This window comes from Carcharhinus amblyrhynchos, unplaced genomic scaffold, assembly GCF_965287045.1.
Source record: "Carcharhinus amblyrhynchos unplaced genomic scaffold, sCarAmb.v2.hapA chromosome_1472, whole genome shotgun sequence".
Taxonomy (NCBI): Eukaryota; Metazoa; Chordata; class Chondrichthyes; order Carcharhiniformes; family Carcharhinidae; genus Carcharhinus; species Carcharhinus amblyrhynchos.
In genome coordinates, this window is record NW_027651212.1 from 1 (window position 1) to 17,278 (window position 17,278).

At 55.0% G+C, this 17,278-nt stretch overlaps 1 protein-coding gene across 1 annotated transcript; it reads right to left on the minus strand.

Annotated features, from left to right (window-relative positions):
• Window positions 1–17: 17 nt before the first annotated feature.
• LOC145340819 (septin-4-like) lies at window positions 18–17,049 on the minus strand (the record flags this gene model as incomplete). Its single annotated transcript, XM_080185275.1, has 6 exons — window positions 18–108; window positions 3,849–4,011; window positions 5,240–5,336; window positions 7,794–7,895; window positions 10,544–10,661; window positions 16,913–17,049. Coding segments are annotated over 6 exons (708 nt in total), but the record flags the coding sequence as incomplete, so codon positions are not given.
• Window positions 17,050–17,278: the final 229 nt, after the last annotated feature.

Below are 17,278 nucleotides of genomic sequence, written 5' to 3' on the forward strand. Positions count from 1 at the left end.
GGAACCCCCGAACCCACCTCTTCATCCTTCTCTCGAATCAGTTTCTCTGTCTCGGCCAGAGGAAGCATGGAGATGGAGAGTTCCGACATGCTTTGACGAGAAATCTTCCTGTGGGAGGAAAAAAATATCGATCAGAATATCTGTACACTGACTGGTGTCTCTCAGTCCCCTCTCTCTCTCTCAGGGAGATATCTGTACACTGACTGGTGCCAGTCCCTCTCTCTCTCTCTCAGGGAGATATCTGTACACTGACTGGTGCTCTCAGATCCCCTCTCTCTCTCTCAGGAATATCGATCAGCATATCTGTACACTGACTGGTGTCTCTCAGTCCCCTCTCTCTCTCTCTCAGGGAGATATCTGTACACTGACTGGTGTCTCTCAGTCCCCTCTCTCTCTCTCAGGGAGATATCTGTACACTGACTGGTGTCTCTCAGTCCCCTCTCTCTCTCTCAGGGAGATATCTGTACACTGACTGGTGTCTCTCAGTCCCCTCTCTCTCTCTCTCAGGGAGATATCTGTACACTGACTGGTGTCTCTCAGTCCCCTCTCTCTCTCTCAGGGAGATATCTGTACACTGACTGGTGTCTCTCAGTCCCCTCTCTCTCTCTCAGGGAGATATCTGTACACTGACTGGTGTCTCTCAGTCCCCTCTCTCTCTCTCAGGGAGATATCTGTACACTGACTGGTGTCTCTCAGTCCCCTCTCTCTCTCTCTCAGGGAGATATCTGTACACTGACTGGTGTCTCTCAGTCCCCTCTCTCTCTCTCTCAGGGAGATATCTGTACACTGACTGGTGTCTCTCAGTCCCCTCTCTCTCTCTCAGGGAGATATCTGTACACTGACTGGTGTCTCTCAGTCCCTCTCTCTCTCAGGGAGATATCTGTACACTGACTGGTGTCTCTCAGTCCCCTCTCTCTCTCTCTCAGGGAGATATCTGTACACTGACTGGTGTCTCTCAGTCCCCTCTCTCTCTCTCTCAGGGAGATATCTGTACACTGACTGGTGTCTCTCAGTCCCCTCTCTCTCTCTCTCAGGGAGATATCTGTACACTGACTGGTGTCTCTCAGTCCCCTCTCTCTCTCTCTCTCAGGGAGATATCTGTACATACTGGTGTCTCTCAGTCCTCTCTCTCTTCTCTCGGGAGATCACTGACTGGTGTCTCTCAGTCCCTCTCTCTCTCTCTCAGGGAGATATCTGTACACTGACTGGTGTCTCTCAGTCCCCTCTCTCTCTCTCTCAGGGAGATATCTGTACACTGACTGGTGTCTCTCAGTCCCCTCTCTCTCTCTCAGGGAGATATCTGTACACTGACTGGTGTCTCTCAGTCCCCTCTCTCTCTCTCTCAGGGAGATATCTGTACACTGACTGGTGTCTCTCAGTCCTCTCTCTCTCTCAGGGAGATATCTGTACACTGACTGGTGTCTCTCAGTCCCCTCTCTCTCTCTCTCAGGGAGATATCTGTACACTGACTGGTGTCTCTCAGTCCCTCTCTCTCTCTCAGGGAGATATCTGTACACTGACTGGTGTCTCTCAGTCCCTCTCTCTCTCTCTCAGGGAGATATCTGTACACTGACTGGTGTCTCTCAGTCCCCTCTCTCTCTCTCAGGGAGATATCTGTACACTGACTGGTGTCTCTCAGTCCCCTCTCTCTCTCTCAGGGAGATATCTGTACACTGACTGGTGTCTCTCAGTCCCCTCTCTCTCTCCAGGGAGATATCTGTACACTGACTGGTGTCTCTCAGTCCCCTCTCTCTCTCTCTCAGGGAGATATCTGTACACTGACTGGTGTCTCTCAGTCCCCTCTCTCTCTCTCAGGGAGATATCTGTACACTGACTGGTGTGTCTCAGTCCCCTCTCTCTCTCTCAGGGAGATATCTGTACACTGACTGGTGTCTCTCAGTCCCCTCTCTCTCTCAGGGAGATATCTGTACACTGACTGGTGTCTCTCAGTCCCCTCTCTCTCTCTCACAGGGAGATATCTGTACACTGACTGGTGTCTCTCAGTTCCCCTCTCTCAGGGAGATATCTGTACACTGACTGGTGTCTCTCAGTTCCCTCTCTCAGGGAGATATCTGTACACTGACTGGTGTCTCTCAGTTCCCTCTCTCAGGGAGATATCTGTACACTGACTGTGTCTCTCAGTTCCCTCTCTCAGGGAGATATCTGTACACTGACTGGTGTCTCTCAGTCCCCTCTCTCTCTCTCAGGGAGATATCTGTACACTGACTGGTGTCTCTCAGTCCCCTCTCTCTCTCTCTCAGGGAGATATCTGTACACTGACTGGTGTCTCTCAGTCCCCTCTCTCTCTCTCAGGGAGATATCTGTACACTGACTGGTGTCTCTCAGTCCCCTCTCTCTCTCTCTCAGGGAGATATCTGTACACTGACTGGTGTCTCTCAGTCCCCTCTCTCTCTCTCTCAGGGAGATATCTGTACACTGACTGGTGTCTCTCAGTCCCCTCTCTCTCTCTCTCAGGGAGATATCTGTACACTGACTGGTGTCTCTCAGTCCCCTCTCTCTCTCTCAGGGAGATATCTGTACACTGACTGGTGTCTGTCAGTCCCCTCTCTCTCTCTCTCAGGGAGATATCTGTACACTGACTGGTGTCTCTCAGTCCCCTCTCTCTCTCTCAGGGAGATATCTGTACACTGACTGGTGTCTCTCAGTCCCCTCTCTGTCTCTCAGGGAGATATCTGTACACTGACTGGTGTCTCTCAGTCCTCTCTCTCTCTCTCAGGGAGATATCTGTACACTGACTGGTGTCTCTCAGTCCCCTCTCTCTCTCTCAGGGAGATATCTGTACACTGACTGGTGTCTCTCAGTCCCCTCTCTCTCTCTCTCTCAGGGAGATATCTGTACACTGACTGGTGTCTCTCAGTCCCCTCTCTCTCAGGGAGATATCTGTACACTGACTGGTGTCTCTCAGTCCTCTCTCTCTCTCTCAGGGAGATATCTGTACACTGACTGGTGTCTCTCAGTCCCCTCTCTCTCTCTCTCAGGGAGATATCTGTACACTGACTGGTGTCTCTCAGTCCCCTCTCTCTCTCTCTCTCAGGGAGATATCTGTACACTGACTGGTGTCTCTCAGTCCCCTCTCTCTCTCTCTCTCAGGGAGATATCTGTACACTGACTGGTGTCTCTCAGTCCTCTCTCTCTCTCTCAGGAAGATATCTGTACACTGACTGGTGTCTCTCAGTCCCCTCTCTCTCTCTCTCAGGGAGATATCTGTACACTGACTGGTGTCTCTCAGTCCCCTCTCTCTCTCTCTCAGGGAGATATCTGTACGCTGACTGGTGTCTCTCAGTCCCCCCTCTCTCTCTCAGGGAGATATCTGTACACTGACTGGTGTCTCTCAGTCCCCTCTCTCTCTCTCTCAGGGAGATATCTGTACACTGACTGGTGTCTCTCAGTCCCCTCTCTCTCTCAGGGAGATATCTGTACACTGACTGGTGTCTCTCAGTCCCCTCTCTCTCTCTCAGGGAGATATCTGTACACTGACTGGTGTCTCTCAGTCCCCTCTCTCTCTCTCTCTCAGGGAGATATCTGTACACTGACTGGTGTCTCTCAGTCCTCTCTCTCTCTCTCAGGAAGATATCTGTACACTGACTGGTGTCTCTCAGTCCCCTCTCTCTCTCTCTCAGGGAGATATCTGTACACTGACTGGTGTCTCTCAGTCCCCTCTCTCTCAGGGAGATATCTGTACACTGACTGGTGTCTCTCAGTCCCCTCTCTCTCTCTCAGGGAGATATCTGTACACTGACTGGTGTCTCTCAGTCCTCTCTCTCTCTCTCAGGGAGATATCTGTACACTGACTGGTGTTTCAGAGGGCTTCCCGAGTGCGTGCTTACGTGCGACTGCGATCTTTGGCTCCGATGCGAGTCATGCTCTGAATGCACTCGGCGCGATAGTTCTCATAGTGAACCTCCTGCGTCACGTCCTTCAGGTCCTGCATGTGTGTCTGGATGAGCATGTTTCTCAGCTTGACAAAGTCGCAGTGCGTGGGATCCTCCACTGGGGACACAGGACACCGGGAGTGAGTGAAACGGAGACACAGAACCTCCCCCTCCCTCCTTCTCCAGCCAATCCGCAGCCGCGGAATCCACCCCACGCAGCGCCTCGATCCCTGAGCCCCGCCAGGGATCCGTTCTGTCGACCAGACACCGATTAGGGGGCAGCCAGGGATCCACTCCCCCCACCCACCCAAACCAAACCGCACCGAGCACCAGTAAGGGGATCAACGCAGATCACCAGGAGTGGGGATCTACTCTGGAATCGACAAAGATCACCAGGAGCGGGGATCTACTCTGGAATGTACACAGATCACCAGGAGTGGGGATCTACTCTGGAATCGACACAGATCACCAGGAGTGGGGATCTACTCTGGAATCGACGCAGATCACCAGGAGCGGGGATCTACTCTGGACTCGACACAGATCACCAGGAGCGGGGATCTACTCTGGAATCGACACAGATCACCAGGAGCGGGGATCTACTCTGGAATCGACGCAGATCACCAGGAGCGGGGATCTACTCTGGACTCGACACAGATCATCAGGAGCGGGGATCTACTCTGGAATCGACACAGATCACCAGGAGTGGGGATCTACTCTGGAATCAATGCAGATCACGGGGTGTGGGATCTACTCTGGAATCGACACAGATCACCAGATATGGGATCCAGTCTGGATTTGACACACCACCAGGAGTTGGATTGACTCTGGAATCCACACAGATCACCAGCCAAGCAATCAAACAGGAATGGGATCCACTCCCCAAACTTCACTGATCATCAGGAGTGAGATCTACTCTCCAACCCACTCTGACCATAAGGAGCATGATCCAGTCCCCAAACGGCACACGTAACCGGAAGCTGGATCCACTCTGAAAACACGGACCGTGATCCGTTCTGTGACCCAAACCAATCGCTGGAACTGGGACCCCACTTGGTGACCCGGTCTGACCAGAACCCAGGCTTCATCCCATTATCACAGCAGGGGACCAACCCCAGGATTCACACCTCGTTCCCAGCAAGAGGGGATCTACTCAAGATGAAAAAGCAATGATCAACAGCCAGGGATCCATTCCGCAGGATCTGATACAAGTGAAATGGATTGGATCTGGGATCCAGTGGCGGTGGTGATGGGGGGCTCAATTCCACTGCTGTCCACCGCCCAAACCCCCAGGATTCCTGACCTCGCACAAGATACAAACTGTGGTGATGCCCGACAGGGATACCTACCCTCGACAACCCCCCAGGGGTACAGGCGACCGCGCACCTCCCTCCCCTTGCATTCGATCATTGTGTTACTGCCAATTACAGCGAAGGGAATACTGTTCTGGAACAAAACAGAGGCACAGCAAGAGGGTCAGTCATCAGCGAGAAAACCGGGAGATCCGCGCACACACCCTCACATCTGGGGGGGTCTCTCTAACCCTCTCTCTCTCTCACACACACACTCCTGTATCTGGGGAGGTCTCTCTAACCCTCTCTCTCTCTCACACACACACTCCTGTATCTGGGGAGGTCTCTCTAACCCTCTCTCACACACACACTCCTGTATCTGGGGGGGTCTCTCTAACCCTCTCTCTCACACACACACTCCTGTATCTGGGGAGGTCTCTCTAACCCTCTCTCTCTCTCACACACACACTCCTGTATTTGGGGGGGTCTCTCTTACCCTCTCTGTCTCTCACACACACTCCTGTATCTGGGGGGGGTCTCTCTAACCCTCTCTCTCTCTCACACACACACTCCTGTATCTGGGGAGGTCTCTCTAACCCTCTCTCTCTCTCACACACACACATTCCTGTATCTGGGGAGGTCTCTCTAACCCTCTCTCTCTCACACACACACACACCTGTATCTGGGGGGGTCTCTCTAACCCTCTCTCTCTCACACACACACTCCTGTATCTGGGGGGGTCTCTCTAACCCTCTCTCACACACACACACACTCCTGTATCTGGGGGGGTCTCTCTAACCCTCTCTCTCTCACACACACACTCCTGTATCTGGGGGGGTCTCTCTAACCCTCTCTCTCTCTCACACACACACTCCTGTATCTGGGGGGGTCTCTCTAACCCTCTCTCTCTCACACACACACTCCTGTATCTGGGGAGGTCTCTCTAACCCTCTCTCTCTCACACACACACACTCCTGTATCTGGGGAGGTCTCTCTAACCCTCTCTCTCTCACACACCCTCACATCTGGGGGGGTCTCTCTAACCCTCTCTCTCACACACACACACTCCTGTATCTGGGGGGGTCTCTCTAACCCTCTCTCTCACACACACACTCCTGTATCTGGGGAGGTCTCTCTAACCCTCTCTCTTTCTCTCTCTCACACACACTCCTGTATCTGGGGAGGTCTCTCTAACCCTCTCTCTCTCACACACACACTCCTGTATCTGGGGGGGGTCTCTCTAACCCCCTCTCTCTCTCACACACACTCCTGTATCTGGGGAGGTCTCTCTAACCCTCTCTCTCTCTCACACACACACACACTCCTGTATCTGGGGGGGTCTCTCTAACCCTCTCTCTCTCTCACACACACACTCCTGTATCTGGGGAGGTCTCTCTAACCCTCTCTCTCTCTCACACATACACTCCTGTATCTGGGGGGGTCTCTCTAACCCTCTCTCTCTCTCACACACACTCCTGTATCTGGGGAGGTCTCTCTAACCCTCTCTCTCTCACACACACACACTCCTGTATCTGGGGAGGTCTCTCTAACCCTCTCTCTCTCACACACACACCCTCACATCTGGGGGGGTCTCTCTAACCCTCTCTCTCACACACACACACTCCTGTATCTGGGGGGGTCTCTCTAACCCTCTCTCTCTCACACACACATACTCCTGTATCTGGGGGGGTCTCTCTAACCCTCTCTCTCTCTCACACACACACTCCTGTATCTGGGGGGGTCTCTCTAACCCTCTCTCTCTCTCACATACACACTCCTGTATCTGGGGAGGTCTCTCTAACCCTCTCTCACACACCCTCACATCTGGGGGGGTCTCTCTAACCCTCCCTCTCACACACACACTCCTGTATCTGGGGGGGGTCTCTCTAACCCTCTCTCTCTCACACACACTCCTGTATCTGGGGGGGTCTCTCTAACCCTCTCTCTCTCACACACACTCCTGTATCTGGGGAGGTCTCTCTAACCCTCTCTCTCTCACACACACTCCTGTATCTGGGGAGGTCTCTCTAACCCTCTCTCTCTCACACACACTCCTGTATCTGGGGAGGTCTCTCTAACCCTCTCTCTCACACACACACTCCTGTATCTGGGGAGGTCTCTCTAACCCTCTCTCTCTCACACACACACTCCTGTATCTGGGGGGGTCTCTCTAACCCTCTCTCTCACACACACACACTCCTGTATCTGGGGGGGTCTCTCTAACCCTCTCTCTCTCTCACACACACACACTCCTGTATCTGGGGGGGTCTCTCTAACCCTCTCTCTCTCTCACACACACACACTCCTGTATCTGGGGGGGTCTCTCTAACCCTCTCTATCTCTCACACACACTCCTGTATCTGGGGGGGTCTCTCTAACCCTCTCTCTCTCTCACACACACACACTCCTGTATCTGGGGGGGTCTCTTTAACCCTCTCTCTCACACACACACACTCCTGTATCTGGGGAGGTCTCTCTAACCCTCTCTCTCTCACACACACACACTCCTGTATCTGGGGGGGTCTCTTTAACCCTCTCTCTCACACACACACTCCTGTATCTGGGGGGGGTCTCTCTAACCCTCTCTCTCTCACACACTCCTGAGACCCACCTTCAGATCCGCATCCTGTTCCTTAAAGTCTTCATCCTCGTCTGAGTCACAGTCGGGGAACTGGTAAACATTAATCCCGTGATCTTCAATCTCCTGGCGGATCTGGAGTTTCCATTGCGGGGGGGGAAGAGTTTGTCAGATATTTAATTTCTCTTGTAATCCCGCTCCCCCCCCTCAACCTTCCACCCACCACCGTCCCACCCCCCCCCAGCACCCCCCCCAGCCCCACCGCCGCTCCCCTCCCCCCCCAGCCCCACCGCCACTCCCCTCCCCCCCCAGCTCCACCGCCGCTGCCCAGTCTGTGGGTAAATGGCATGGGGGGGGGTGGATCCACGCCCTCTGCATTCTGCATAAGAACTCGGAGCAGGTCTAGGCCATTCGGCCCCTCCAGCCCTGCTCCCCCATTCAATAAGATCATGGCTGATCTTTTCATGGACTCAGCTCCCCTTAATCCCTTTACCCTTCCAAAATCTATCTATCCCTGCCTCAAAAACATTCAACGAGGGGGAGCCTCAACTGGGCAGGGAATTCCACAGATTCACAACCCTCTGTGTGAAGAAGTTCCTCCTCAACTCAGTCCTAAATCTGCTCCCCCTTATTTTGAGGCCATTCCCCCACGTTCTAGTTTCACCCCCCCCAGTGGAAACAACCTCCCTGCTTCTATCTGATCCATTCCCTTCATCATCTTATCTGTTTCTATCAGATCTCCCCCTCATTCTTCTGAATGAGTATAACCCCAGTCCACTCAGTCTCTCCTCATAATCCAACCCTCTCAACTCCGGAATCAACCCAGTGAATCTCCTCGGCACCCCCTCCAGTGCCAGTATATCCTTTCTCAAGTAAGGAGACCAAAACTGTACACAGTAACTCCAGGTGTGGTCTCACCAGCACCTTAACATAACCTCGCTGTTTTTAAACTCCATCCCTCTGGCAATGAAGGACAAAATCCCATTTCCCACCTTCATTCCCTGCTGCTCCTGCCAACCAACTCCTTGAGATTCCTGCACAAGGACGCCCAGATCCCTCTGCACAGCAAACTCCTGCAAACCAACTCCTGGAGATTCCTGCACAAGGACGCCCAGATCCCTCTGCACAGCAAACTCCTGCAAACCAACTCCTAGAGATTCCTGCACAAGGACGCCCAGATCCCTCTGCACAGCAAACTCCTGCAAACCAACTCCTGGAGATTCCTGCACAAGGACGCCCAGATCCCTCTGCACAGCAAACTCCTGCAAACCAACTCCTGGAGATTCCTGCACAAGGACGCCCAGATCCCTCTGCACAGCAAACTCCTGCAAACCAACTCCTGGAGACTCCTGCACAAGGACGCCCAGATCCCTCTGCACAGCAAACTCCTGCAAACCAACTCCTGGAGATTCCCGCACAAGGACACCCAGATCCCTCTGCACAGCAAACTCCTGCCAACCAACTCCTGGAGATTCCTGCACAAGGACGCCCAGATCCCTCTGCACAGCAAACTCCTGCAAACCAACTCCTGGAGATTCCCGCACAAGGACGCCCAGATCCCTCTGCACAGTAAACTCCTGCAAACCAACTCCTGGAGATTCCCGCACAAGGACGCCCAGATCCCTCTGCACAGTAAACTCCTGCAAACCAACTCCTGGAGATTCCTGCACAAGGACGCCCAGATCCCTCTGCACAGCAAACTCCTGCCAACCAACTCCTGGAGATTCCTGCACAAGGACACCCAGATCCCTCTGCACAGCAAACTCCTGCAAACCAACTCCTGGAGATTCCCGCACAAGGACGCCCAGATCCCTCTGCACAGCAAACTCCTGCAAACCAACTCCTGGAGATTCCTGCACAAGGACGCCCAGATCCCTCTGCACAGCAAACTCCTGCAAACCAACTCCTGGAGACTCCTGCACAAGGACGCCCAGATCCCTCTGCACAGCAAACTCCTGCAAACCAACTCCTGGAGATTCCCGCACAAGGACACCCAGATCCCTCTGCACAGCAAACTCCTGCCAACCAACTCCTGGAGATTCCTGCACAAGGACGCCCAGATCCCTCTGCACAGCAAACTCCTGCAAACCAACTCCTGGAGATTCCCGCACAAGGACGCCCAGATCCCTCTGCACAGTAAACTCCTGCAAACCAACTCCTGGAGATTCCCGCACAAGGACGCCCAGATCCCTCTGCACAGTAAACTCCTGCAAACCAACTCCTGGAGATTCCTGCACAAGGACGCCCAGATCCCTCTGCACAGCAAACTCCTGCCAACCAACTCCTGGAGATTCCTGCACAAGGACGCCCAGATCCCTCTGCACAGCAAACTCCTGCAAACCAACTCCTGGAGATTCCCGCACAAGGACACCCAGATCCCTCTGCACAGCAAACTCCTGCAAACCAACTCCTGGAGACTCCTGCACAAGGACGCCCAGATCCCTCTGCACAGCAAACTCCTGCAAACCAACTCCTGGAGATTCCCACACAAGGACGCCCAGATCCCTCTGCACAGCAGCACGCTGCAATGTTTTACCATTTAAATAATAGTCCATTTTGCTGTTATTCTGACCAAAATGGATAACCTCACATTTACGTCCATCTGCCAGACCCTCGCCCACTCACTCAGACTGTCTGTATCCCTCTGCAGATTTCCAGCATCCTCTGCACACTTTTCTCTTCCACCCACTGCCCTCTCTGAACCCAGCGTTCTGACCCCCACGTTGCTCCCCACCCTCTGTGTCCCTCCCCACTGCCCGCACCCCCTCCTGTCGCCACCTCACCTTTTGCTTTGTCCTCTGAACCTCAGCTGGGGTCAGTGTGTCGGCCTTGGCGATTACAGGTACAATATTCACCTTCTCGTGAACGGCTCGCATGAATTCTATATCCAGGGGACGGACCCTGTGTGTGTGTGAGGGGGAGGGGGAGAGAGACAGAGAGAGAGAGTGTGTATGAGACAGAGAGGGAGAGAGGCGGAGAGTGAGGAACAGAAGGGGAGAGAGAGAGAATGAGAGTGTGAGAGACAGACGGGGAGAGAGAGACAGTGAGAGAATGAGAGTGTGAGAGACAGACGGGGAGAGAGAGAGACACCGAGAAAATGAGAGTGTGAGAGACAGAGGGAGAGAGAGAGAGATGGTGAGAGAGTGAGAGTGTGAGAGACGGAGAAAGAGAGACAGCAAGAGAATGAGAGTGTGAGAGACAGAGGGAGAGAGAGAGAGAATGAGAGTGTGAGAGACAGACGGGGAGAGAGAGACACCGAGAAAATGAGAGTGTGAGAGACAGAGGGAGAGAGAGAGAGATGGTGAGAGAGTGAGAGTGTGAGAGACGGAGAAAGAGAGACAGCAAGTGAATGAGAGTGTGAGAGACAGAGGGGGAGAGAGAGAGACGGCGAGAGAGTGAGAGTGTGAGAGACAGAGGGGGAGAGAGAGAGACGGCGAGAGAGTGAGAGTGTGAGAGACAGAGGGGGAGAGAGAGAGACGGCGAGAGAGTGAGAGTGTGAGAGACAGAGGGGGAGAGAGAGAGACGGCGAGAGAGTGAGAGTGTGAGAGACAGAGGGGGAGAGAGAGAGACGGCGAGAGAGTGAGAGTGTGAGAGACAGAGGGGGAGAGAGACACCGAGAAAATGAGAGTGTGAGAGACAGAGGGGGAGAGAGACACCGAGAAAATGAGAGTGTGAGAGACAGAGGGGGAGAGAGACACCGAGAAAATGAGAGTGTGAGAGACAGACGGGGAGAGAGAGAGAGATGGTGAGAGTGTGAGAGACAGAGGGAGAGAGACAGCGAGAGAATCAGAGTGTAAGAGACAGAGGGGGAGAGAGAGAGAGACAGTGAGAGAGTGAGAGTGTGAGAGACAGAGGGACAGTGAGAGAATGAGAGAGAGTGTAAGAGACAGAGAGGGAGAGAGAGAGAGGGTCAGAGGAGGGGAAGAGAGGGATGGGGGAGCGAAGGAGAAAGAGTGAGACGGAGAAGGGGAATGGAGGGGGAGGTGGGTGAAGAGAGACAGAGAGGAGAGATCTGTTAATATCTCCTGTTATCAGTCCTGAACATCAGCCCCCTTTTATCATCTCCAAACTGCAGCAAATACCCAGAATCTCGACCCCTCCACATTTCCAGTGTGGGTGATAAACACCCTGAAACATCGGAGCAGAGAGAAGCCCACCCAGCCTGCCCCACACTGACCTGACACTGCCCACCCCCCACCCCACCCTCCCGTCTCCCCCCCCCACCGAAACCCCTCAACTCCCACCCTCCCGTCTCCCCCCCCCACCGAAACCCCTCAACCCCCACCCTCCCGTCTCCCCCCCCCACCGAAACCCCTCACCCCCCACCCTCCCGTCTCCCCCCCCCGAAACCCCTCACCTCCCACCCTCCCATCTCCCCCCCACCGCCGAAACCCCTCACCCCCCACCCTCCCGTCTCCCCCCCCAAAACCCCTCACCCCCCACCCTCCCGTCTCCCCCCCAGCCCCCCCCAAAACCCCCCCCGCAACCCCTCACCTCCCACCCTCCCATCTCCCCCCCACCGCCGAAACCCCTCACCCCCCACCCTCCCGTCTCCCCCACCGAAACCCCTCACCCTCCTGTCTCCCCCCGAAACCCCTGACCCCCCTCACCTCCCACCCCCCCGAAACCTCCCACCCCCCCCAGCCCCTCACTGACAGAACGTCTCAGCCTCGGACACACCCTACGAGGCAGTCCCTCCGCTAACGATTCCCTCCCCGAGGGGGGGGTTTCCTCGTCCTGTCTGCTCAGAAACTCCCCCCCCGATTCTGAGATTGTCTCCCCCTCCGCTCCCCGACTGCCCCACAAGGGAGGGGGGAGGGATAACCTCCCAGTGTCTAACCTGTCACCCCCCCCCCGAGAATCCCACACCCCCCCCGAGAATCCCACACCCCTCACCCCCCCCCGAGAATCCCACACCCCCCCCCGAGAATCCCACACCCCTCACCCCCCCCACCGAGAATCCCACACCCCCCCCGAGAATCCCACACCCCCCCCCGAGAATCCCACACCCCTCACCCCCCCCCCCGAGAATCCCACACCCCCCCCCGAGAATCCCACACCCACCCCCGAGAATCCCACACCCCCCCCGAGAATCCCACACCCCTCACAGCTCCCCCCGAGAATCCCACACCCCCCGAGAATCCCACACCCCCCGAGAATCCCACCCCCCCCGAGAATCCCACACCCCCCGAGAATCCCACCCCCCCCGAGAATCCCACCCCCCCGAGAATCCCACCCCCCCCGAGAATCCCACACCCCTCACAGCCCCCCCCGAGAATCTCACACCCCTCACAGCCCCCCCGAGAATCCCACACCCCTCACAGCCCCCCCGAGAATCCCACCCCCCCCGAGAATCCCACACCCCCCCCGAGAATCCCACACCCCTCACAGCCCCCCCCGAGAATCTCACACCCCTCACACCCCCCCCGAGAATCCCACACCCCCCGAGAATCCCACACCCCCCGAGAATCCCACCCCCCCCGAGAATCCCACCCCCCCGAGAATCCCACACCCCTCACAGCCCCCCCGAGAATCTCACACCCCTCACAGCCCCCCCGAGAATCCCACCCCCCCGAGAATCCCACACCCCTCACAGCCCCCCCCGAGAATCTCACACCCCCCCCGAGAATCCCACCCCCCCCCCCGAGAATCCCACCCCCCCCCGAGAATCCCACACCCCCCGAGAATCCCACACCCCTCACAGCCCCCCCCGAGAATCTCACACCCCTCACAGCCCCCCCCGAGAATCCCACACCCCTCACAGCCCCCCCGAGAATCTCACCCCCCCCCGAGAATCCCACACCCCCCCCGAGAATCCCACACCCCCCCCGAGAATCCCACCCCCCCCCGAGAATCCCACACCCCTCACAGCCCCCCCCGAGAATCTCACACCCCCCCGAGAATCTCACACCCCCCCCGAGAATCCCACCCCCCCCGAGAATCCCACCCCCCCCCGAGAATCCCACACCCCCCCCGAGAATCCCACACCCCCCCCGAGAATCCCACACCCCCCGAGAATCTCACCCCCCCCCCCCGAGTATCCCACACCCCCCCCGAGAATCCCACACCCCCCCGAGAATCCCACACCCCCCCCCGAGAATCCCACACCCCCCCCGAGAATCCCACACCCCCCGAGAATCTCACCCCCCCCCCCCCCGAGTATCCCACACCCCCCCCGAGAATCCCACACCCCCCCGAGAATCCCACACCCCCCCCGAGAATCCCACACCCCTCACACCCCCCCCCCCCGAGAATCCCACACCCCTCACACCCCCCCCCCCCCCGAGAATCCCACCCCCCCCCGCCCCCCCCCCCCCCGGGGAATCCCATATACCTCTCAATAAGATCACCTCTCATTCTGCTAAACTCCAGCGGGCACATCCCCCGCACCACCCCCCGAATCCCCTCGTAAGAAAGTCCCCTCCCCAGGTGGGTTTGCCCTCCGCTCTGCCTATCCTTCCTTAGATCGGGGGGGGGGGGACCCAGAAACCCTTCACGGTATTCCAGCTGGGATCTCACCAGCGCGGTGTGGGGTTGTAGCGGGAATTTCGCTTCCCCTTTGGGAATAAGGCCCGACTTGCCTTCCCTGTGGCACCCCCCACCCACCCCACGCACCCCACCCCCCCCACGCACCCCACCCCAGAACTCACCCGTTCGTGCTTTGTGAGTGACATGTGGGGAACTGCAAATTTAGATTTGATTTATTATTGTCCCGTGTATGGGGACACAGTGAAAAGTATTGTTTCTTGCGCGCTGTACAGACAAAGCATACCGTTGATAGAGAAGGAAAGGAGAGGGTGCAGAATGTAGTGTTACAGTCACAGCGAGGGTGTAGAGAAAGATCAGCTTAATGCGAGGTGGGTCCATTCAAAAGTCTGACAGCAGCAGGGAAGAAGCTGTTCTTGAGTCGGTCGGTACGGGACCTCAGACTTTTTGTATCTTTTTCCCCGACGGAAGAAGGTGGAAGAGAGAATGTCCGGGGTGTGTGGGGTGGGCGGGGGGGGGGTCCTTAATTATCCCGGCTGCTTTTCCCCTCGGAGAGAACGGGATCAGAGGGGATCGGGGGGTGGGGGAGGGTAGCGGGAAACAGGATTGGGCTGTTGGGTTGGATAATCAGCCATGATGGGGGTGAATGGGGGGGTAGCAGGATGGAAGGGCAGAGTGGCCTCCTCCTACTGGACCTATCCTCTCTGTTTCCACATCCAGGGTTTTGGGAAGAATTTATCTGGAACAGTCACATTTGAGAAAGGATGATGGAAGTGTGTGGATAATGTGTGCGTATTTTCGAATTTTATGTTTCCAGAGACTATTTTAAAACTCAGCCTTTTGCTACAGGCAAACATCCTGGTAAATCTTTTCTGTAACCCTCTCCAAAGCCTCCACATCCTTCTGGTAGTGTGGGTGACCCAGAATTGAACTCTATATTCCAAGTGCGGCCTCACTAAGGTTCTATAAAGCTGCAACGTGACTTGCCAATTTTTAAACTCAGTGCCCCGGCCGATGAAGGCAAGCATGCCGTATGCCTTCTTGACTACCTTCTCCACCTGCGTTGCCACTTTCAGTGACCTGTGTACCTGTACGCCCAGATCCCTCTGCCTATCGATACTCTGTGTACCTGTACGCCCAGATCCCTCTGCCTATCGATACTCTGTGTACCTGTACGCCCAGATCCCTCTGCCTATCGATACTCTGTGTACCTGTACGCCCAGATCCCTCTGCCTATCGATACTCTGTGTACCTGTACGCCCAGATCCCTCTGCCTATCAATACTCTGTGTACCTGTACGCCCAGATCCCTCTGCCTATCAATACTCTGTGTACCTGTACGCCCAGATCCCTCTGCCTATCAATACTCTGTGTACCTGTACGCCCAGATCCCTCTGCCTATCAATAATCTGTGTATCTGTACGCCCAGATCCCTCTGCCTATCAATACTCTGTGTATCTGTACGCCCAGATCCCTCTGCCTATCAATACTCTGTGTATCTGTACGCCCAGATCCCTCTGCCTATCAATACTCTGCGTATCTGTACACCCAGATCCCTCTGCCTATCAATACTCTTAAGGGTTCCACCATTTACTATATATTTCCTATCTGTATTAGACCTTCCAAAATACATCCCCTCACGTTTGTCCGGATTAATAAGGGGATCAGGGGGGTTATGGGGAAAAGGCAGGAGAGTGGGGATGAGAAATGGTGGAGCAGACTCGATGGGCCGAGTGGTCTCATTCTGCTCCTATATCCGATGGTCTTGTACTGGAATGCTGTTCAAATAAATACAAGTAACACACCGAATAAAATAAGATGGTGCTGGAATGCTGTTCAAATAAGTACAAGGATTCTCATGAACCAAAAAAGATAGAATTGTCATTCTCAAAAAATATACAACAGGTTTGTGGCTTTTGGAATGTTTTGGAGTTCCTCGATTGATTCCTCTGTCTGGAAGTCCTTTCCGATTTGGTACCTGTTGCTGGTCAGATGGGGTGTACTCTTAAGAGATGTGGGAGAGCAGTTCTCTCCCCCTCGAGTCTCGAGGAGTGGCAGTTCCTCCTGTTTTATTCATTCATTTACGGGACGCGGGCATCGCTGGCTGGGCCAACATTTACTGTCCATCTCTAGTTGCTTTCGGAGGGCAGTTGACCCACGTTGTTGTGGTCTGGAGTCACCTGTAGCCCAGAACCAGGAGAGGACGGCAGATTTCCTTCCCGAGAGGGAACCGGATGGGTTTTATTTTCCCTGACGATCGACAATGAGCAGATCCTTAATCCCAGACTTTATAAATCAATTCAGGTTCCACCATCTGCCGTGGTGGGATCCGAACCTGTGTCCCCAGAACATTAGCTGAGTTTTCAGATCAATTTAATTAAGTTCTGTTGCCCCCCCCCTACATTCACTCTCTTTTATACCTGTGATAACATATCAATTTTCCAAAAACGGGGATGGGTCTGATTTTGTCAACACCATCGAATTCTAATCTCACAGGTTCTTGGTAGCCGAGGGCTGGCTTTAAATTGATTGGGCCAAATTCAGAACCCTTCAGGTGCCTGAACCCAGTTAATGTCGGAGGAATGGGAGGAGGCAGGCGGTACCGTTTCACCAGGAACAAAGTGGGAAATGTTGGGGGGGGGGGGCGTGCTTGAGGTTTAGACTTACCCATGTGCCAGAGGAGACAGGAAGTACAGGAGGCAGTGGACTCGGTTGTCTTGAATGTTCTTGCGGTTTAAACCACTCTCATCCCGAAAGTAGTGTTCAAACTGTTCGTCAATGTAAGTAACGATTGGTTTCCAACTGTGAGGGGAGACAGAGGGTCAGTAAAGGTCCCTCTAACCCTCACACACACTCCTGTATCTGGGGGGGTCTCTCTAACCCTCTCTCTCTCACACACACACACTCCTGTATCTGGGGGGGTCTCTCTAACCCTCTCTCTCTCACACACACACTCCTGTATCTGGGGGGGTCTCTCTAACCCTCTCTCTCTCACACACACACTCCTGTATCTGGGGGGTCTCTCTAACCCTC